This window comes from Fundulus heteroclitus, chromosome 9 (genome assembly GCF_011125445.2).
Source record: "Fundulus heteroclitus isolate FHET01 chromosome 9, MU-UCD_Fhet_4.1, whole genome shotgun sequence".
NCBI lineage: Eukaryota > Metazoa > Chordata > Actinopteri > Cyprinodontiformes > Fundulidae > Fundulus > Fundulus heteroclitus.
In genome coordinates, this window is record NC_046369.1 from 32,644,766 (window position 1) to 32,661,481 (window position 16,716).

The following is a 16,716-nucleotide window of genomic DNA, read 5'->3' on the forward strand; positions in this document are numbered from 1 at the left end:
AAGCCAACCACAGGCTGTGGTCGCTCAACCAAGGTGAGCCGCAACTCACCCAACTCCCTCCAATGCACATTTTACTACCCACCAGACTCATGTTTCTATGCATCTAGGAACTATTACTCATGGTAATTCTACATCATTGCTCCTTTCAGAGCTACATCTCCACATTGAAGGCACTTTATTCTTAACTGATGAGCAAATATTTCATCCAGACTGAATATTTTTCATGTCAAATCCCCTTTTTTTTTTACAATTTCACCTAAATCCTTGCACATTTTATTCCTTAACACCTTTGTTCTTTTGTTTGCTTGTTTTTCTCACACTTAAGGTCTTAAGCGCTTGTGTTTCACTTGCATTCAAAGCTACACCTTCTGCAATTCCGTCGTTATTCTGCCATCTAGTGGACGGTGTGCGTCAATGCACCCTAACAAATATTCAAACAGCTGCTCTCAAAAAACAAAATCTGTTTTTCACACAGCCAGAAATGAAAATGTGATCGACTTTCTCTCATATAAAGGTGTGTTTTGGCACCCTGTCTTTATTTATGGTGTTGTTTCAGATCATCAGAGGGAGAGGAGCAGAGAGTGGACCCATCTCAGCACTACCTGCCCCCAATGCCACATGTTACCCCTCCCCTCCTCACCTGAGCACAAGCATGTCAATCGGGGGCAAAAGTGTGACAACGGTTTTGAGTAGGCCAATTCATATTATATTCTTATCACTTTAGGGTTTGAAGGTTTTTAGTCTGCACGGAACAACAATTCAATCACATCAATTTGTTCCCAGTGGTAAATCCAGCCAGTCAGCTAGCTTTTAAGGTCGATCCGTGGGAGTTTACCCGTAATGTCATGAAAACATCCTCTCTTTCAAAATCCAACTGAGTACAGGGGCATGGCTCTTTTTTAAATGTTGTTACAGTGCTTTGACAATTCTAGTCGTACCCTCTTTAGGTTTTCCAAATTCTGTCACGCTTGGCAACCCTAAACATTCAAAATGTCACGTTGGGAGTTTGTGGTGGACTAACACAATGTAGCACATATTGGGCTCATTCTCATAGATTTTAACTAAACTTTAAATATATATGAGGAAAAGCGTTGTTAAGCTAAGAGACCATTTATTAGATTGGGTCCCACGGCTGCCCCGGAGGAGCTGCAGAGATCCACAGCTCAGGATGGAAGAAATCTGTTGACAGGACAATCATGAGTGATGCGTCTGTGCCACAAATTTGGCTTATTGTACTGTGCACACGCCGTGTTTGGGGACACAGCAAGCATGGGGAAGAAGGTGCTCTAGTCAGATGAGACCCAGATGTATAACCCCTGTAGACCCCTGGACACTTATGAAACATGCTGGTGGTGGCAGCATCGTAAATTTCGTGATTATTTTTGCTCAGCAGGGACACGAGAGATGCTTAGAGTTGCTGGGGATATGGATAGAGCTGAAAACAAGGCCACACTTTAATTTAAAAGAAATAGAAGTACCCCAAGATTTGAACTTGAGTGTGTCATGGAGGTTGGAAAACAACCTGGGCATGTACAGCCAGGGCTACATCGAAACAGTTGAGATCAAACAACATTCATGTGTTAGAATGGCCTAGTCAAAGCCCGTACCTGCATGTAGCTTAGGATATCTTGCTGGTCACAGGCATTCTGCGTTATCTGACAAATAAAAATGTCTAGATTTGCAAAGCTGGCAGGGACATACCCCAGCAGACTTGCAGCTATGGTTACAGCTAAAACGTACACACTTATGAGGTCTGAATACAAATGCAAGCTGCAGTCTTCATATGTGAAAATGAAAAAAAAAACTTCCTCAATTTAGTAAAATTTTATGTTGGTTGTAATATGACAAAATGTGAAAATGGTTTGAATCCTTCTGCTACGCGATGCATCTGAGTAACATAAGCTGACATTAAAGCACCAGCCTCACAACTCAGTTTAAAAATCCAACTCAGCAAAAACACGCCACTGGTTTATGGAAGGTTTTGTTCTATCCCTCTCTGGAGGCAGGATTGTGTAGCTTTAAGTATAAATATAGGCCAGGTTTTTTATATCGCTCCTTCAAAGTGACGATGTGGCTTTTGTTTTCCCCTCAAAGCAGCCAGAGAGACAATTTAAAGATGCAGCCACTCAGTTAGCACAAGCGCAGGTAAAGATGAAAGCAGACTGTTCATAATGTGTATGTGCGGGCAATGGACGATTGATGTTTTCATTTTCATCAGTGCATTCCCCAATTTCTTTTCCATCTGCACCGTTACCCCTGTATTTCTACCTCGTGTCATCACTGTGTTCGTACTCTGAGTTTTCACGATCGCTCGTGTTGTTTTGTTTTTGTGTCATTCTTGTTTGTTGTCGTTTCTCCACCCTGTAATTCAGTTCGGCTCCACCCGCTCCTCCTCCCCCACCGAATGTTGCCGCCTCTCTCCCTGGAGCAGAAAGGTACTGGTCCTCCCCACCCTCCTGCTTCCCGAGTCCTTCCTCTTAACACTTTATTCCACCTGTCCTTTCGTTCGCCTTCCCCTAATGAATTTTGTTTCGCGATGCATGCCCTTTCGGCTTTTTCGGTCGGCGCTGGTGTCCCGCTCCACCCTGTTGAGATGATGAGGTAATAGCGGAGCGGGGCCATCGGTGAAGTTTCATCAGACCGGTGTTGGGGGTTCCTGTGAAGTTTCAGTTTGAAGTATGTGAGGAATGCGTGCGTGAGGGCCACATTCACAGCCAACCTGCTCTAATCAGAGGGTTGACTCTTGGGACCCGTGATCCGCCCGTGCTGCCGTCTCCTCTCTGGCACCCTCTGACTATCTTTGAGCCGTTTGTTGTACCAAAAAATGCTCGATGCTCGTGGACAGAGACAAACACACACCGCCGTCCTTCCTTTTGATGCTCTGTTCTCTTTACTCTTGCGCCCACTTGCTTCCTCCTTTCACCCCCCCCCCTCCCCTCTTCAAAAGGCTCATCCTTCCTCTCAGACCCTCCTTGAAACAAATCAGCTGTAAATGGTCCCCCTTTGATTTTTTTTTTTTTCCGCTCGTTGCAAGAAGTTTCCAAGGAAACCGGTTTCTTTTGTGAGCCGGGTTTTTGTCAGGGTCCCATTGGTCTGCTGGGAACTGGTAGCACAAAAGGCTGGAGAGCTGGCTTTAAATGGGGGGTGGGAAGACTCTGAGTCGTAGAGGTGGGAACCAGTCCGGCCTGAGAATCACTCCCAGTTTCACATAACCCAACATAAGGGCGTTGAAGCCCTCAGCGAGCCGTAAGCGAGCAGCTAGAAGACGCAGGTGCTTTCAGATTCAATGTGTGAAGGGGTCCGAGGAGTTGTGAGGACATCGGAGGGGAGCGGGACGCATTGACTGCTACTGAAGCTCAGAGGAACGCTGCCGTGAAGTTTTTTCCCTGAGATATATTTCCGGAGGCTCGTCAATTATGCCAGATTCGTGGAGGTGCCGCAATATATCTTGTAGTAGTCGCTGTGACATGTGTTGCAATGTGTGCCAAGGTTTTTTATTGGTCTGAGTTTTCTGCATGCTTGAACGCTTTTTTTTCCTTTTTGCATGAACGTCTGGGTTATTTCTTTGAATGCTTCTGGCGCTTTCTGCTCTCCTTTGGTGTAAATGCATGCGGTTCATTTCCATTACTTGATAGATTCATTGCACTGCTGTGTGAAGCTCAGCTGCTGGAAGGGTAGGTGTAATTTGTAAACTCTCAGGGAGGTTAATCATCTTGCAGAATAGATTTTTTTTAAATGGAATGTTTCCAGATAAACCCTAAGATTAGTGGTTCTCAGACTTACTTACTTTTCCTTACTTACTGACCGTCGTTTTAAAATTGTAGCACAGCAGGACTTGCAAAATGTAGAAAAACTTGTTCTACTGCTTTGGCTATTTAACTAAGTGTTAATTTTCTTCTCAGAATTTTAATTGTTTTAGGTCTAAGTTAGAAAGATGAACAGAATGGAGCATCTAAAATTTGGATTTTTAAGTAGGAATTTTTGTCAAAATAAAATGTGGCTGCCTTAAATTTACAACTGTGTGGTAGCTGTGGTAAAAAAAAAAAAAAAAAAAAAAAAAACTTAAAGTAATAACATGCTTCAATACATAACTTCCCTAAGTGAACTGTTGCTTATGTTCTGACTTAAAGGATGTCATTCCCAGATCCAAATTCTTTGCAAATAATTGATACCCACATTCTTTGGAATACCACTAAAGGCAGCGCAAGTACCACCGGTGTAACTTTTGCCACAGTTTGAGAACCACAAACTTTAAAAATTACAGGATAATCCCTCACTTTATCCACTTTACTCTACACATTACCCTTTCTGAAGCTGAGTCATTTTATTTTTATTTTTTTTGCTTTAACTCTGTTGCCCCACTTTCCATGTAATCCCACCATAACAGTCTAACTATGCAAATATCCATCTGTTGCAGGCTGCGCCTACTGACCCCGACACTGACGGGGTGGCTCTAGGTCACCGGTCTAAGTTTCCCATCCCTAACATCCCCTCCACCCTGGACAAGCAGACTAACTGGTCTAAAGCTCTGCCGCTGCCCACCCCAGAGGAGAGAATGAAATGCAATTCCCAAGTCATCGCCTCATGCGTCATTCCTATTAATGTGACTGGTAAATTGAAATCACCAAATTTGTCAGTTTTTAATCTGTTTATCTAGGTCACAACAGAGCACTGGATCCCATTTGTACATCTTTTAAAGGAAGATCTAGAACATGTTTTTGTTTAATGCCTAAGCATATTAAAACACTTAAATACTAGGGATTTGCATTTCCTAGGAAAATGCAGGGTGACTGCTGATAGCTGAATTGGTTAGCTGATCAGCTAAAGAAGCTGCAGTGAAGCAAGAGTATTTATTTAAAAAAAAAATAAAAGTAAATAGTAGCAGAATTAAAAAAAAAGAAAAAACACTAAAAAAATAGTTAAAATCTTAACGTTCAAAACTTACAGAAACTAAAGTGTTAGCTTTTGTTGAAAAAGTGTCAACTTAGCAGAACCAAAGAAGGCCTAATGCTACTATTAGCGTGCTAACTTGCTTAAGTGTTAAAGTAGCAAAATGTTGCATCACTTAATAAATTCATGATTAAAATTATTTGCAATGTTTGGTCAAAACAATGAAAAGGCATTCAAATGTCTTATCTTGGGGAAAAAGTCTAGTCCCCAAGTTTTGTTTTGTTTTTTAGTAAAAACCCAACCATGCTAATAAACTGTTGCCGGATCAATTTATACGCCAGGAAATATCCATACAAATATAATCTCTCACAGTACAAACTAAATGAAAAATATAGCACGGTAATAAACAGGTTTTAGAATAGCTGGAAATTAAATTTGGAGATTTTTCCCATTTCCAATCTTTATGCTAAATTTAAGTTAAATTAGCCATGCTAGGTTAAATTAGCCATGCTAGGCTAATTACCTAATTTTTCTATAGAAATGGTTAGCAAAAAATATATATATATAATGAAGAAAAACACTTTTGATTTTAAGTCTCCAATGAGTTCTGACATTTAACAAATTATAATTGTTACAATGTTTCAGCTCACTAAGCTAAAATTAGTGTCTTTGCTTTCTAACACTGTTAGATACCAAAGTGGGCCTAATCATCTGCACTCTCGGAAGCAAAGCAAATAACCAAATTTCTAAAATTTGATTGTGTACAGTTTTTCTGGTTTTGGCCTAAGGGTTGAGAGGAAGCTAACCTACAGAGTTACATAATGTGCCACATTTTAACTCCTTTACTCTCAATAATGTAACACTTTCGGTAAAGATTTAGGAAATGAGGAAAATCCTTATTTAAATTAAAAAAAGAAGTTTTAGTGTAGGTAGAGAGAATTGCTTTTACAGACAGTGACTATAAACGTCCGAGTCATGCTTTGTGCTCCGTGAACTCTTGTTTCCCAAGCTTTGATACTTTGTGATGGCAAAGAGGCCTGGTGCTGTGACATGAATGGCAATTAGTTTTGTTCAAGTGGTTCAAAAGATCTGCTTGATGTTATTTACTCTCGCTCTCACTGACTCAAAAGGGGATCTGTGTGGCAACATGGGCTGAGTCGGAGACAGTTGAGGGTAAAAAAAAATATGCACATTGTAAGCAGAGTCCTGCAATCGCTATGGTGCTGAAAGGCTCGACTTGTTGTCACATGATGGTCATAATGTGACGGAGGGGGCGGCAGGAAGATTAGGTGGTAAACTTAAGCAGACGTATTCAGCACAGGGTTTAAAAGCGGTGGGCTTAGATTTTTTTGTTGTTTTGAAAGTTTTTGTCTGTCATATATTATATTTCTATCAAAAAGTATTACAGCTTGTTCCTTACCCTAAGCAGCCTAAAAAAAACCTCATTCTGAGTTTAAGCACACTGTGGCTTTATGTTCCTTCAGATCTCAGATCATCTCTGCTATTTTTGTGCAGCACCATATTTAGTTCAGTCATTCTTTTTATTTATTTCCGTTTTTTGTCTTTTTATGTGACAGCATGAGTGTGAAAAAAAGGATTCTGTGCATTTCCACCAAACAAAGATGCCTCACATGTCCTGTCTCCGTTGCAGGGGTTGGCTTTGACAGAGATGCTAGTGTGCGCTGCTCACTCGTTCACTCACAGTCTTTGCTTCAGAGGAGACGGAAGCTAAGGAGACGGAGGACCGTTGCCGGCGTTCCCAGACAGGTGCAGCAGGATTTTGGTATGTATTTTATTTGTCTACCAGTCAGGGTGACACAAGTCCTGTTGTGTTTCCTTTATGGCATCTTGTAGTTCTTGTACCCCTCTGAGCTTTTTCATATTTTGTCACATTACAGCCAGACCCTTAATGTGTTTTATTTGGATTTTCTGTGATAGCCCAACCCAAAGCGCTGCGTAATTGTGAAGTGGAAGGCAAAGCATGCAGGGTTTTTGAAATGTTTTACAAATCTCTACAGAACTGTACAAATATCTCAACAAATGGAATGCATTAGGTATTCAGTCGCTTACATCCGACTTTTGCTGCAAGTTACCAGCTTTGTCCTGCTGAAAGGCAAACCTTTATCCCAGTTTAAGGTTTCTGCAGCCTCCACAAGGTTTTCTTACAGCATTGCCCGGTGTTTAGCTTCAACCATCTTCCCATTAACTCTGGCCAACTTCCCGGTCCTTGCTGAAGAAATCGGTCCCCACAGCATCATTTTGTCGCCACCATGTTTTACTGTGAGATTTGTGGGTTCTGTAAACAGGACTGGTAATGGCTTTCTTCCATTGTACTCATCCAATAAAGGCCAGATTTGTTCAGATTTTATCTCAAAGCACTTCATAAATTCAAATTCATACATTCCAATGTGGTCCTAGTTTTAATACTGTCCAATCCAGTTTATGATGGCAGTTTCGAAAAAGCGTTCTATGTATCTAAGTAATTGGCTTTGCAGCGATCCCTCCCCTGAGCACGAGTGTTGCTCCTCTAGGGTTACCATGAGCCTCTGTCTTGGCTGCTTCTCAGATTAGTGCTCTCCTTGCCTTCCCCCTCAGTTTAGGTGAATAAGTTGTAGATTTCCAGTTCTCTACAGCTTGACCTGTCTACTGTGTTCCTTGGATCCTTAGATAATGGCTACTCTGTCCCATCAGAGAGAGGGGCCTGAATGCATGCCACATTTTTCAGTTCTTGTTTTATAACAATGTAAAAACCACAGACCCTTTTCCATTCACGTCACAATTATGAACTACTTTGTCTTGGTCTATCACACAAAATCCTAGTAAAATATTTTAACGTTTGCGTCTGTAAACGAGACACTTAATTTATAAGTCACTGTACTGCTAACCGTTTCCTGTCCCTAGCATTAAAACATTTGGTATTAAGTGTCTTAAAAACACGGTGTGGCATTCTTTAATTCTTTTTTTTAAAGGTCATCCTTTAAGTCAGCAGCGCTGGAAAGATGATAGAAAACAAGTTCTCGATTTAAGAATCTGTTGCTGAAACTCTTTCACTTACTTTGTGATCCTTTCCTCTTCAGACTCGGATGACTCCCCTGGTTGCAGGGAGCGGACGGTCATTGTTCACACCGCTGCCGATACGAGCCCTTCTACGGAGGAGCTGGCCAGCCATCTGACCACCAGAGACTCAGGCTGCCAGACCGAAGACTTCCTTATCGCAGGAGCCCCGTCTCGGAGGAGGATCCGGGTCCAGAGAGGTCAGGGAGTGTCGCTCCTTCTCTCCCACTCAGCGGGCAACATCTCCTGTCTGCCTGACAGCGCTGACACCATGTTTTCTGGCTCGGTGGGAGCCCGGCTGCGGTCGCGGAGTCTGCCCAGAGACAGCAGCAGGATGATGATGAGAATGATGGACAACGAGCAGAATGACAGCGACGACGAGGAGGAGCTGGCGCCCTTTAGCTCAGAGGCTTTCCTGCCCGGACACAGTGAGAGGATTCTGAAGGACGAAGAGGAGAGCGCCGATGACCAGGCGGCGTCCGAGCGACAGCGGGGGGGCCTGAAGTACGCACAGCTGTCGGAGAGTCCGGAGCGCAGCTGGATGGAGCGCACGCGAGCTCAGCTGCCCAGGAAGGCCGACATGGGCAGCTGTGAGATCTCCTCCAGTTCGGACACCTTCAGCAGCCCTGTTCACTCCGTCTCCGCTGCGGGGGTGCTGGGAGGTCCGATGGACCATAAGGATGACCACCAATCCTCCAGCGGGAACTGGAGCGGGAGCAGCTCCACCTGCCCCTCCCAGACCTCCGAGACGATCCCCCCCGCAGCCTCGCCTCCGCTGACCGGCTCCTCGCACTGTGACTCTGAGTTGTCCCTCAACGCTGCCACTCATGCTGCAGAAGACCAGGCCGGCTTCATGCTGGACAACTACCAGGGCCTCAGAAGCCAGCGGGCGGGCTCTTTCTCCTCCGCGGCGATGGATATATTAGAGGAGGCGGGGGTGAGCACACCCGTGGAGGGGGAGTGGGATTACCCCCACCCTGAGCTGCCTCACTCTCAGGACCTAAGCCCTGAACCCGGCAGGGAGGCTGACAGCAGCCTGGGCTGCCCCAGCTTCACCAGCATGGCCACCTGCGAGAGCAGCTTCTCCGACAAACCTCCCTCCGAGAAGGCAGACACCATCTCTTACTACTCTGTGGACACTGAAGGTTACTACACCTCCATGCACTTTGACTGCGGTCTGAAAGGCAGCAAGAGCTTCACCTACAACTGTGCAGCCACCGGCTCGGACTGCGCTTTGTCTGATCTGAGCGGCCACCTGACGCTGGGGAGGCGCTGCCTCTCCTTGCGAAAGGCGAAGCTGAAGCCGTCCCCACCAAAGAGGAGCTCCTCCTTGAGGAAAATATGCAGTGAGGGAAACATCCCTGACAAGCGAGAACCAAAGATTACACACAGACAGCCGCTGTCTCTGTCGTCCAAGGAGAGGAAAATGCAGCTGGATCTGGCGGGATCACGAGGTCCCGCAGGAAACTCTCCACTAGTCCGAGAGCCCCTCGAGGTCTGGGGGATGGAAGGCACATCAGATCTAACAGACTTAGGCGTTTTAAGCTCCAAAGATGCACACTCCTTCAAGGACAATGGCATTGTGCAGTCAGACTATGCAGATCTCTGGCTTCTGAACGATTTAAAGTCCAGTGATCCTTACCGATCATTGTCAAACTCTAGCACAGCCACTGGCACGACCGTCATCGAGTGCATCAAGTCACAAGAAAGCTCAGAGTCCCAGACTTCCCGGTCCGGCTCCAGAGCCACCACCCCCTCGCTTCCATCGGTAGAAGGCGAGTTCAAGCTGACTTCCCCAGAGAAGCTGGCGGGACTGGCGAGCCCATCCAGCGGCTACTCCAGTCAGTCCGAAACCCCCACCTCCTCGTTTCCTTCCACTTTCTTCCCTGGACCGTTGTCACCAGCCAGTGGGAAGAGAAAGCCCAAAGTCCCAGAGAGGAAGTCCTCCCTTTCCTCCCTGTCTCTGCAGGCACAGTCCTGCAGGGACGTGGCGACGTCAAAGAAAGATCTAGAGCTGCCTATGACTCCTCCTTCTCACCTCGACTTAAGTGCCCTTCACAGTCCGAGCATCAAGGACTCGGCTTACAGGAACCAGTTAGCAAACCATCACCAAATCAAACAAAAAGACGTGCTGGCCGCCAAACACGTTACATCACCAAACTTGGAGCCCTTCACAGCCCCCTCTCTGTCTATAACCCCCTCGGTGCTTCAGAAGGTGCAGCTTCGATCCGTCAGCAAGCAGCCTGAAGACCAGCATGAGAACAAAGCTGCTCCGAGGCTCCAGTGTCCCGCTGTGAACCTAACCAGCAGTAGATCCTCAGATCTCAAGAGTCCCTCGCTGCACAACGCTCATAATGATCAGGTTTCATCAGACGAGTCAATGCGGGTCTCAAACGAAACACCTTCAGGCGATCTGAGCAACAAGGCCAGAGAGGTTAATTCAGGGAGCATGACAAGTTTCGGACTGCAGTCAGAAGCATGTTTGGAGCAGAAAGCTTCTAACATCTCCAAGGCGGTGACTGGTCCTGAAGCAGAGCAGCGCTCAGAGTCACCGGTAACATCCGTCTGCTCCGGTGAATCCTCCCCACATGGCCAAGCTTCAGGCCAGCAGCAGCAGACCGAGCCGCCTGAAGCAGAAATATGCTCTTGCCCTCCAGTCTTGCACAGCTCACCCAAAAGGTCCAACTGTCTCGATAAAGTGCCTGCTGCTCACAGTCCTCTGGAGACGTCCCTGGAGAGCTCCATCAGCAATGACGGCAGCAACGAAGGGGAAAATGATTCCTCAGGAGTCTCAGCCGAAAGTGCCTCACAGGACGGGAAAGAGGGATCCACAGAGGAGCTGGAGGATGGTTTTAGTAAAGGTAGGGTCGCTCCCATTTAGGGTTACATTTTATTTTGGTGTTTTATGCCTTATTTTTGCTCAGTTTGTTAGTAAAAAAAAGCCCTTCGTGCTTATTTAGAATAACAGTGGAAGTAGAACACTGCGCATGTGCAGCAGGGGATAAAACCAGGAAGCGGCTAACGGCTATTAGCATCTGAAGGCGAAGTAATGGAAACAATGAAGAAAGGTCCAAGATTTTGTGTAAAAAACAAAAAACAAAAGAAATGTATGATTCCAAGAGGGATAAGACTGTAATATTGCTGGGAATACAGTATGAACGTTGGTGTTCACTGAAGGGAAGCTAAAGCTGCCGAGGCTCAGATGTGACTCAGATTTGGCATGATTAAACCTCCTTATTGATACTGTAATAATAGTAATGCTCTTCTTAGCTTCTACAGTCTTAACTACAAACATTATAAATAGATCGAATGACTGATTGGTTCTTACCTTGGTGCTCTGTCCCTATTTCTGTTTATGAACGAGAATTTTGTTTCTCCGTGATGTTCTGATATGAGCCTCTTAGATTTGCTGTAGATCAGTTTATTTAATTAATAACGGTTGGTCTTCGATCACCCCGAGCTGCCGCTTTACCACGAGGCACTGCAGAGGGCCAGACTCAGTCCAGCATTATTTAGTAGTCGTCATCTGGCCTTCTAATAGTTCTGCGATACTGCCAGTAGATGGCGCCACATCTGCTTATATCTCCTCATGGCGTGCAGTGCTGGGTTCTATTTAGCCTCAAAAAGGACTATCAGGATGGATGCTTGGTGTTTATAACCTTATTTTATCATAATCAAACACTTTTAGGTCTTTTTTTGTATAAGCATTTAACGTGGCTATATACCTTCAAGCGTAATTTGATTTGGGGCCCCCCTTCCTGTTAAGAACATCAACACCACTAATATTCACTACTCTGGAGGAGCTGCATATAGGCACAGCTCAGGTGGCAGAATCTGTCAACAGGGCAACTATTAGTTGTGATCTTTACAAACTATGTCCTATTAGGTATGTGGGGGACACAGCAAACCAGTAGAAGAACCTGAGTTCAGGTCGGATTAAACCATTACTGCAAGTTTTAGCTTCCTTTGTGGCCGAAAAGCCAAATACTGCACATCCCCCTGAATATGCTCTGGTGTATATTCTTAGTCATCCAAGTATCTTAAATGCTTAAGAAAAGAGCAATTGCAGCTCGTTTGGCCTTGTTAGAGCTATGTTTGGATCGTCAAGCAACAACGACCCAAACACTGAGCTAAATCGAGGGTAGGGCCAGCGACTATTACTACTACTACTATTATTCCTCCACAAATAACTGTAACTTTATGAGTGAGATTGTTCTGACTGCAACTTATAAGCCTGTTACCTCCAGACACGTTCAGCCCAGTTGCCTTCTACGTAAGCACTTAGGATCAAACCGAACATGAGATTCTCACAGTGAAACATGGTGGAGGCAGCATCATGCTGAGGGGACGCTCTCTTCAGCAGAGACAGGACGGCTAGCGAGAGCTGATAGAAAGATGGCTGGAACTAAACACGGGGCAATTATTTTAGAAAACCTGTCTCAACTCAAAAGTGGTTGATTTTGATAAAGTGTAACCTAATAATCAGTCTCATTAAAGCCTTTGATGTTTTTCAACAGACTGCACGGCAAGTGACAACTCTGCGTCTTCACAGCATGACGAGTCAAAAAAGGAGGATGACGGTGTGTTTCTGTCACCCTCCAAGTCCCGCACCACTGAGGATCTGTTTGCTATGATTCACAGGTGAGCGTTTGGGAAGATCTTTGTGTTCAGGCATGGCTTAAACAAAGTGTCTAACTAATTACGTCGTCCGTAGATCCAAAAGGAAAGTGTTGGGAAGGAAGGACTCCACTGAGCTGGCGGCGCGGCCCCGCCTTGGTGCCTCGTCGGGGAACACGCCGCCGCCGCCCAGCAGCAGCGTCGGCTCCCCGGTCTCTGTGCCACCCACCTCCCCTGCTGTGACCCCGCCTCCCCCACACAGGGCGTCGGGTTCCATCTACAGGAACGCAAAGAAGTCCAGCACCTCCAACGAGGAGTTCAAACTACTGCTCCTTAAGAAAGGGAGCCGCTCGGACTCCAGTTACCGCATGTCGGCTGCTGAGATCCTGAAGAGCCCCATCACTCCTAAATCGCCTGGAGATTTTCTGGCCGAGTCACCCAGGCAGTCAGAGGAGCCCATGTCCGCCCTGCAGCAGCTCCTGTTAGATCAAGACCAGCTCTCCAGCCCCTACCCCAAAGCCAACGCCGAGAGCTTCTCCCCGAGGCCCTTCCACACATCCGCCGCTTCCCGGCAGGGGCGCTCCAGGATCCCCCCGCCGGCCAGCAGCAGCCGTTACAGCGTGCGCAGCAGGCTCTACTCATCGCCCATGCAGGCCATCTCTGAGGGGGAGACGGAGAACTCTGATGGAAGCCCTCATGATGACCGCTCCATGTAGGAAACGGAGCAAACCACGAAAAAAGTTTACAAAGAGGACTAATGGACCATGGCGAAATATAATATATAGATATATCAAATATGCAGAAGGCAGGAGAGTAGATTAAACAATTTTAATTATAAAAAAAAATCTCGATTCCTAGCCATTTTTGGATGGATTTTTAAATCATTTCCTTTTTTATAATTCTGTCCACATAATGTGTATGTTTTATACAAACAGAGTTTTTAAACAAATCCCGATTGATTCAAAAATGCTGTTATTAAAAAAAAAAGAAAAAAGACAACTTCTGAAACCAACTTATTCCTCCTGCCCAATTTAATTCTTAGCATTGCAGTTTAGGACAGAGATGCACCGATCAGAACTTAGCTCCTAATTTCCGACCTCTGGTTTTTGTAAGGCCTGCCACTAATCGTTTTGTTCGGTTGCCATTTCTATTGCAAGTACGTATTTGATCAAAGTTAGCCTGCTCAGCACAGCTAGCATTACAAAGACCCCTGTATCCCTCAAGAGATTGTGCAAAGATGGCCGACGTTTAAAACTCTGTGATGTCCTGTGGCGAACAAAGGAGAAAAGGGCAAAAGGAAAAACAGAACTACTTATTCCGAGTAGCCTTCTTGTTATCCTATGAAAGTCTTGCTCTTTCACTGCCAGAATGAACAGCAGGTTTGACCCGACAGTTCATAGAAATTACTTTTTTTCTAAATAGCTTTCTGTGATTCATCAGACTTTCTTGATACATTTTTTTTAATAGCCAGCTTTGGGACCTTCTTCTGACAGTAACAACTTCCACACCGAAGAGCGCCGTTGTCAGCCTGACCTGTAAGTGCTTAGGTTTGGTGTGTTCGCTGATCAGGAAAAAAAATTGGATTCCTGAATTTCTGACCTGTCAGTACGGGGCCAGTCGAGCTTAAAACATCCGGTCTTCTCGGTGCATCTCTAGCTTTAAAGCAATGTTTTTGTTTGGTCAGTCGAAGCCATTTCAACCAGTCATGCCAGTTGTTGTTTTTTTATGCATAATAGTCAACCTTCATTTTGTTTCCTATAGATACAGATTTTTACCTTTATGTATTCTGTGAATACCTATGCAAAAAAAAAAAAAAGAGACACAACTTGTACATCTCCTTAAGCCACTTGTACACAGTGAAGCTCTTCCTCGCCCCTCAGAACATCTCAACTAGGTTCAGAGAATTGTCCCTCCGTCTTTCCATCCATCTTGTTAGTACCAGCAGTTGGAAAACCCTTATTATACTCCTAGCAAAACCAGTAAAACACATTATGAAAGGCAGCTACTTGTTTCCGACATTTTACAGTCATCATAAGGTAGAGAGTTACCAGCGATAGACGGGGGGTTTCTAAATCCAAACACCGGGCGGACAATCTCTGGAGAAAAGAAAGGAGCAGGTGTTATCGGGGGGGGGGACATGAAAAAGTGCTCAAAAAGCTGGAGGCGTCGGAGTCGCAGCGGGGATAGGTGCATGGAGAAAGGTCATGTTTTAAGAACAGTGGTCGTTTGTGGCTGATGACGTGGCGTGTTTTTGAATAGTCGAAAGAGGCAAGTGGAAAGTGCTCAGCAGGATCAAATATGCCTTACTTTACTCGACAGGAAACAATAAGTGACAAAAAAAAACGTTTTGCGGGGGTTGGGGGTGTGGGGTGGACCCTTCTTCAGGTTTCTAATGACAGGATGTAAAATATGGGACCAGGGTGTCAGGAAGGATAAGACTCAGTTAACATTTCGGGCATTTGCTGCTGTCTTGTGCCAAATGCTCCTTGGCGCCTCCCCACCCCCATGAAATATTTAAATGATATTGTCGATGCTGTTAACAAGTAAAATATATTTATTTTTTATATCAGATGGATGCCCCTTGATCTGCTTTTTTTTTTTTTTTTTTTTTACAAACTAAAAGTGAGATTTTAACAATGAAGTGCTGGTATTTTTAAAAAAGGTTTTATTCAGATACCTACTTTCTTTACCAGAGACACATTTTAGTCGCTGTTTCACACACTGGGTTGCAGAGACGGACAGAAAAGTGACTTTTAGGTATCGCAATATGATATGATATGATATGATATGATATGATATGATATGATATGATATGATATGATATAGAGCATGCATGATTCAAAGTCCTATAAGCTATAGTAGGTTATGCTACCCAGCCAGTATGCAGAGCCGACAGAAGCGGTGTCGGTTTTGGCCTTAAAGATGCTCCATCACACACCTTTCACAGACACGTAACGGGGAACACGGTGAGATAAGCCTCCCAACTTTCATTCCAGCAGTTCTTTCCCCCCTTTTTGCACTGATGAAGAGATGCTTGTGAGGTTTCGTTTTGTCCCTTGCTGTGTGCTGTACCTGGACATATTTATAGACCCTTCCACTCAGCTGTTTAACTCTTCCTGAATATTTTTCCCGTTCTCACACAATGTAAGAGTGGAGTAGTGTAGCTGCTTCTGCCAAAGGCTCTAGGACATGTCCAGGACCTGTTTGGGGCATCGGACTGTTTTATTCCTCCCTCAGTTTACTTGACTGAATTGTTCTTGAAAACACGAAGCAGAGTCACAGCTTACGGTACTAGAGGCGTTAGAAAAATGGCCGTGAAATGAACCTACACAAACAGTACTGTATGTCTTTTGTTTCTCTCTTTTTGTTGTGTACAAAGCTGTAAATACATGAACCATTCTGAAAGATCACAAAAGTTATCTAATTGTCTCTAATGTAAAGAAAAAAATGATGATGTTTTCAGAGTTTACATTGATTTCAATACCTTTGTATATTTTTGAGTTGTGGAACACTTTTGTCTTGTATTTATTTTTTTAGTAAGCGTTGTGGGAATCCCATAGCTAATCTTATCTCCCGCTAAAGCGCAACGGGCTGCTTAGCAAAACGTGTCTGAACAGATCAATAAATGTGACTGCTTTAAAAGCGTGCGATCATTGTGACTGCTGCCGTTCAGAACGGCCGAGGGTCAGCTCACCACCATGTTACACCCGCACCATTTCATCCCTTCCTCCTTTTGTTTTACACCACATACTTACAGTTGTATTTCTTTGTGGTATTTCCTTTTTCACTTGATATTATTTTCATGGATTTTTAGGTCAATTTATTTGTGTATTATTTGTATTTATTCTGCTTTCGATCCCTGTCAACTCTTATAAAATTTGGAAGATTGAGTTGCAAATGTTCCCATCCGTGAGGTCAGCAAAGCACAGCCACACCGTTGCTTCGTTGTGGAACGTCTACGCTCCCCTGTTACGAAGCCAGGTTTTTGTGATATCAAAAATGAAACCATTGAAACTCATTTAAGACATTTTTAGCTTTAATGTGACAAATCCTGTATGTTTCAACTGACAGGTCTTTGTAGGAAAAATTGTAAAATACTATGTTCGCACCCTCAAACTAATGGTTTACTTAACTGCTTTTTGACCTTTGCTTATT

At 44.6% G+C, this 16,716-nt stretch overlaps 1 protein-coding gene across 1 annotated transcript; it reads left to right on the plus strand.

Annotated features, from left to right (window-relative positions):
• The first annotated feature begins 652 nt into the window (after window positions 1-652).
• On the plus strand, window positions 653-14,774 carry LOC118564253 (Nance-Horan syndrome protein-like). The gene is made up of 7 exons (XM_036141684.1): window positions 653-682; window positions 2,373-2,435; window positions 4,418-4,610; window positions 6,542-6,673; window positions 7,968-10,805; window positions 12,462-12,585; window positions 12,659-14,774. The coding sequence occupies exons 1-7, from the start codon at window positions 653-655 to the stop codon at window positions 13,275-13,277; spliced, it is 3,999 nt and encodes a 1,332-aa protein (XP_035997577.1). The 3' UTR covers window positions 13,278-14,774.
• Window positions 14,775-16,716: the final 1,942 nt, after the last annotated feature.

Excerpts from the sequence above, each read along its gene's own strand:
- LOC118564253 (XM_036141684.1), top strand. The coding sequence starts at position 653 with ATGTCAATCGGGGGCAAAAGTGTGACAACG. Across the intron at positions 4,611-6,541 it reads CATTCCTATTAATGTGACTG|GGGTTGGCTTTGACAGAGAT; the intron begins GTAAATTGAAAT and ends TCTCCGTTGCAG. Across the intron at positions 10,806-12,461 it reads GGAGGATGGTTTTAGTAAAG|ACTGCACGGCAAGTGACAAC; the intron begins GTAGGGTCGCTC and ends GTTTTTCAACAG.